The following is a 6,000-nucleotide window of genomic DNA, read 5'->3' as shown; positions in this document are numbered from 1 at the left end:
CCTGTTTCCTGCTGAACTGGGAACTTCCCTTCTGCAAAACAGCAACACCCAAGAGTAAAGGAACCTTTCAGTAGTTCCCCAGGCAGCGGCTGCATGGCCTGATAGGGTTCATGCTCCCTTTCCATTGCAGCTGGATTTAGAAAGCAGCCATTTGTATAGGGGTGAAGAAGCAAATCCCTGTTGGTTAAGGTTTGCTTAGAAATCACCTCATCTAAGTGATCAGGGGGCTCATTTTTCTGTTGTTGTTTTTGTTACCGGTGTTCAACAGCACTAGAGAAATGTGAGCAGATGTTGAATGCAATAACTGCATATCTGCGATAGCAGCTAGTGTGTCAGTAACTTACTGAGCGTCATTTTATGTTTTTGAGTTGTTTAAAACTGTAGGGACAATTTTAAGAGACAATTTTAAGGTTGGCAATGAAAGGAAATATATTTTCGTATATAAAATAGCTTTTGGATGTCACAAACACATGTAGCTGACCACATTCTTGGTGATGTTTGAGTGTTGTATTTTTGCAAAGTTTTGAAACTACTTGAAGGTAAATTGGAGATTCTGGCCAAGAAATTTGGGGTCACATTAGCTCTACTTGCAATGCAGTATTTGATCATTTAATTTCTAATGAATCCTTAGATGTTGCATAGATGCTGGGAAAATTTTGGAAGTAAAATGCTTCATGTAATTTGATCGCATGTAATGCTTTGCTCCTTAATATAAAAAAAAAAAGCATGTTTTTTTATTTCTGATCCTGCTGCTCTTTAAATCTTTCTCTTACACTTGCTTGGCATCATTTGTGTTTTGCACTGCTATTAATTTCTCATTGCACGTCTGCAATCTTCCATAAAGCCTGGAAAAGCATCTGCTTCTGTCTGTGGGCCATGCACATTCCTGTGCTTGTGATCTTTCAGGGTAGCGTTCTGGGCTCTGAGCTTGATTTCTGACTTTGCCCATCTCCTCCTTTGTTGTTCAGCACATCTACCTAGAACTTAAGGAGTGAGATGTTGAAATCTGGCTTCTCTCCCATAGAGCTTTGACTACTGGTTGTGCCTGAAGTGTGAGAGGCAGGCAAAAACGAGAGGGTACATCATGGGACGGGTAGCTGCAGTGCAGAGATTGTACCTCAGTCATCTATAAAAGCCTTCAGTGTAGTAAAAATCAGATTTCATGTTGATTGACTCAGGGTGTATGTGGGAAATTCTGAAGCTACTTATTGACAGATCATTAAGACAGTGATTAGGAGGGTGTTTCCTAAGGTGCTTCTACTATGTTTCACTAGAGGAGAAAAATTCAGGGCAAGGGAGAAGAGAGATGAAGCAGGACTTTAGCGTGGAGGCAAGAGTTCAGGTCTTGGTCCATGCTGTGGACACTCCAGTGATCCACAGGGGAATGATCTGCTTTTTAGCTCAGGCTTAACTAAGTGGGTGACCCAGAAGCCATCATGCTGAAGTGTAGAGCAGCTTTTTCTCATTGTGGGAGTGCAGTCAGGAAGGAGACTGTGTCCCAAGGCAGAGATAGCCAGCGTTTGAGCGCTTTGTGCTGAAGGTGGTGGCTTGTGTGGAGTTGTGCAGCCTGCAGCAATAGCACCATTACCGGACAACATGCCCTTTGCTGGTTTTAAGGTGCCTGACCATGAGGTGGGTGGCTGGTATTGTGCCTTGGACTCTGCAGGCTCAGGCAGCATTATGGGAGCGGGTGACTGCAAAGGTAGCTGCACAGTGTTTGGCAGCCTCTTGCAGCAGGTGCTGAAACCTGGGTGGCTTTTCCATGGTGCAGCGTATCACTTGGTTACAGCACACTGAGAAAAACAGGCTGTGTTAGAGCCCATGGCCAGCTTGTTCAGATTAAAGCAGCAATTGCTTTGGGCCAGCTGGGCTGTTTGAGCTGCAGTGATCTTCTCCTCTGTGGCCTACACTGAATTTAGGAGTTAACCTGTTGGTTTCCCTTCACATCCTTTTATCAGTGACTTGTGTTTGAACGCCAAGGGCATATCCGTTCCTTTTCCTGTTTGTCACTCGGCGTATTTTCCTCACTGGAGAGTTGTTCTTCCAAGCAGCAGTCCTGCTTCGGGTATTTGGGGTGTTCCTGAATCTCATCAAGCCAAACTTGAGCAGATTCCAGGAGCCTCAGGATCCCTGTTGTCTGCAGCTGTATGGTCCTGCCTGCGTCTCTTGCCTGTTTGCTTTCTGATGGCTTTCATGCTTTTGCGGTATTATTCTAGCAGTCCAAATCTTCTTTTCAACCCCATCTCTGTGCAATGAATTTTCATTTTGCTTGAGTTGTTTTCCTCCCTGCTTTTACTTCACAAAGCCAACTACCTCATTCAACTAGAGTTATATTTGAGCTGTGCTGTTTTCTGTGTCTTGTCAGCAGGAGACGGAAAACATTCTTGACTGTTAACTGTTGCACTGTGGGTCTAAACATCTTTTTCTTTGTTGTAGTTGCTAAACAAACCGGAAAACTGCTGTGGACTTAAGGAAAGTCAAATACTTTCTCTGCTTAGTGACATTGGTACGTAGTCTACTGCCTTTCTTATGTTTTGGTTTTTGGGGTGTTTTTTTGTTATGTGTAACGGCATTTTGCTTTTTCAGCTGACCCTGAAAAGGGGACTAACAAGAACAGGGGGTTAAAACGAATCAGGTTTCTATTCCAGAGGAAGGACTTGGTATCCCTGCTGATTACCAAGGCAAGAAGCTTGAACTATGATGTGTCTGTGGAATGGGATTGGAAAAGCCCATGTAGTACTCAGTTGCAGGTAACTGTGACCTTCACGTTTTGTTATGTTAAGGTCACAGTTTTCTGTTCAAACCCCGTTTCTGTTCACGGCTCTGGAGATGCCAAATTGCATGTCACTTGAAGGAATGTAACTTTTACAAGTGAGAAGTGACAAAGTTACCCTGTGGCTTCACTGTGTAGGGTTTGCTTAGTAGGAGGGAAATTATGTTTGTTTAGTGTGACAGTACAGTGGAAATGATAAAGTGGAGCAGAGCTGAGAGCAAGGTAGGTAAGACCATAGCAGAAGAGGAAGTCAGCCGTGCCGTGGCTAGTCCAGCAACCTTCTGGCTAATGATTTGCTCTTAACTGAGGGTTAATTAGGTAGGTGATCCCAAAATAAGTGCACCTAAATGTTGAGAAGCTTCTCATTTTGGAAGGGTAATTCTGGTGCTCTGCATTAGAGTTGTGGCTATAGCACAGCGATGGAGATCATTGTCTCCTATACCCAGCACTGGGGAGACCATATCTGGATACAGTTGTCTACATCTGGCCCCAAGTTCCAGAGGGATGTGAAGATCCTGGCAACGTCCTGCAAAGGCTGCCCAGGGCCTGGAGCATCCCATGCACCAGGAGATGGGCTTGTTGGGTGTGACTGCAGGGAGGCTGAGGAGGGTCTGAGAGCAGCCTGTGGCTACAGAAAGGGCAGATGCAAAGGTGGTAGATGGGACCAAACTGTACTTGGTGAGCAGCTTGACAAGGCAGCCCTGTCTTGCACCATGGGAGGCTGAAGTGTGAGGTTGGCGAAGAAACCTCCTTTCTCACCAACACTGCTGTTGTGCTGTGCATGGCCCTAGGGAAGGTCCCATGGCAGCCTACAGGGTGGCAGAGTGATGACAAGATGAGAATTAGCCAGACATCAACTTGATCTGTGTTACGGACGGTGTGTGATACTATTTGGATTTCAGATTCTACAGTTTGGAAAGGGAGCAGGCAGCAAATCCATACAGAATGGGACTAATCCAAGGTGATAGCACTGCACATAGAGAACAATTTAATCTGATACCTTTGGCTGCCTGCTTTAAAGCCATTTCACAAGGCTGTAGTAATCTGTGAAAATCATTCTGTGACACAAACTTGATGGTGTCCAGAAGCATTTAATCAAATATCTCATTTTTCAGACTGTTGAGCTTTAGCTTGCTTGATGCCAAATTCCTGACCACTGAGAGCACTGTAAGAAAATAAAAGATGAGAGATGTCAAACTGGCCTTCTTGTCCATCCAGAAGCGCCCAGCTTCTTGGATACTCTGGGGAGGGGACAAGTCATCTGATTGAGGGTGATGCCTACAGATGGTTTCTCTAGCAAGTAGGCTTTGCAGGAGAGCTCCTCAGTAGACCTCATGGTTTTTTTAGTTCTCTTAAGGATAACCTGTTTCTACTTGCAGGAGTGGAGCTAGTTTTATCATGAGAAAGCATTTTGGATGTATTGGCCTGGGCTTCTGTCCTTTCAGTGCTCAGAGGGTTTGCAGTTGAGATCCCAAAATAAAGCGCAACTCTGCGTTCCTTCATCTTTGTTCCCCTTCCACCTGTGGAATGGGGTCTGTTGTCTTCATAAGTTGAATGTCTCTGGCAAAGATTTGGAAATGCAGTGGAGAATAAATGCAAGTCAGAAGCTCTTAAATGTATAAATGACTGATATATCAGCGAAAGTTGGGGACTTTTTCCCTGATGGGGGCAAGTGTTTGAATGGTGGACAAGGTATGTTTGTTGAACATTTATCTTAAAATAATCCCGTAAAGAGTTTACAGTCATAGCTGGTTAGAAGTAGGCTTTACACAATGTGCAGTCAGAATATCTTTTGCATAGGAAAATTTTAAATACCCCATGATGGAGATGAGAAAATACAATACGTGCCTTGGGCCTTTCATGGGACCTTCTATTTTATTTCCACTTGCACATCTCCAAGATTGAAAATCATGACATAAAAAAAGTTGTCTTTTGCTGTTTTGCCTGTGCCTTTGTCCTGTAGCAGACACTTGCTTGATAATCTTTTATTTAGCAGCCAGGATTGTTACTTGGGTGGACCAGTTGTGAATTTTCCCCTTCCCGCAGGCAGTTTTTATTAGTATTTTTATTTATTTTTTATTTATATGGTCCCCTCAAGGCAGTTCAAGTGCGGACTCTTGCCACAAGGCAAAATGCAGCTCTTTGCCTATTCCCTTCCCTATTGCAGCGACTCCTGTACCCAGGCAAGGAGCAGGTTCCGGAAACCAGCCTGGCTAAAACCTGATTATTTTTTTCTTGGTAGTTTCCTGATGGATTGATCCCAGGATCAAGCTGATCACGCGGTGCCATAAATGTTTGTGCTGCCATGGAAATTGTGTCTGGGAAAAGAGGGTTTGGGAACCTGTGTTCCTTCTGGTGACAGCCCTCACGCAGATTGGCTTAAAAGCAATCACGGCAGTTCATTTTTAGCGGTGGGAGTGACAGGAGTGGTGTTACTTGGAACACACCAGTCCCTCACCAGCAGAGGGGAACCCTTGAGCCCCTAAATTCAGTGTTGCTAACACTGACCAGGGCATTGGTGGGGGCACCTTGGTCAGCTGCTCCACACAGCGTTAACTAGAGGCTTCCCAGGAATCACTTTGTAGCTCCAGCCGTGCTTCTGCTTCATCACAGCTGGATGGTCCCTTCCCTGATGGGGTGGTTTGCATTGTGGTGCTTTGGCAGTAGTGGAAGTTTACTAGGAGCTCTATAAGCCACTATTTGGCAGTAGTTTTAGGTCAAAGGGAAACTCAGCTTATTTCATTTGCTTAATTAATTTCAGTGCTTTCTTCCATCAGCGTATTGCATAATGTGCTTACATATATAAATAGGTCTTTTTGTTGTACTGTGTTAATTTACCAAGATTTTAAGCTAGAGGACATGCAGAGCTGTTTCAAGCTGCCTGCACATTTTGGAGACCTGTTTTGCTCGTCTGCGTGCTGTGGTTCATTTTGTAACTCTACAGTTTGAAAAGAATTCAGGTGCCTTATCTCTTGCCTGCAAGGCAAGAGAGATGACCTGCGGTTATGCCACGAGGTCTGAACTCTGTAGGAACCTCAATTTCTGCAGAGCAGAGGAACAGAGCTAGTTCAGTCCTAGCATAAATCTGACAGATCTTTTAAGTCAATACTTCTTAATGGTGCTTTAAAATGAAAATTTATTGATGTGAACCCCAAAGTCAGGCATATTAGGTTTTTATCAGATGTATCTCCAATCAATGTGAGTTTATTTTCGATTAAACACATGTC

The 6,000-nt window shown here is 44.2% G+C and overlaps 1 protein-coding gene across 1 annotated transcript in view; it reads left to right on the top strand.

Moving 5' to 3' along the window:
• The window catches only part of CHUK (conserved helix-loop-helix ubiquitous kinase), a gene marked incomplete at its 5' end in the record, with an annotated part of 29,112 nt that overhangs the window by 570 nt on the left and 22,542 nt on the right, over positions 1-6,000 (top strand). The window contains one exon of the mRNA XM_010287102.1: positions 2,437-2,506. Within this exon, the coding sequence (XP_010285404.1) occupies positions 2,437-2,506 (70 nt within the window). The remainder of the gene's footprint in view (positions 1-2,436; positions 2,507-6,000) is intronic.

This window comes from Phaethon lepturus, unplaced genomic scaffold (assembly GCF_000687285.1).
Source record: "Phaethon lepturus isolate BGI_N335 unplaced genomic scaffold, ASM68728v1 scaffold49475, whole genome shotgun sequence".
NCBI lineage: Eukaryota > Metazoa > Chordata > Aves > Phaethontiformes > Phaethontidae > Phaethon > Phaethon lepturus.
Note: the sequence above shows the minus strand (reverse complement) of the source record. Positions and strands in the feature narration are given on the sequence as shown.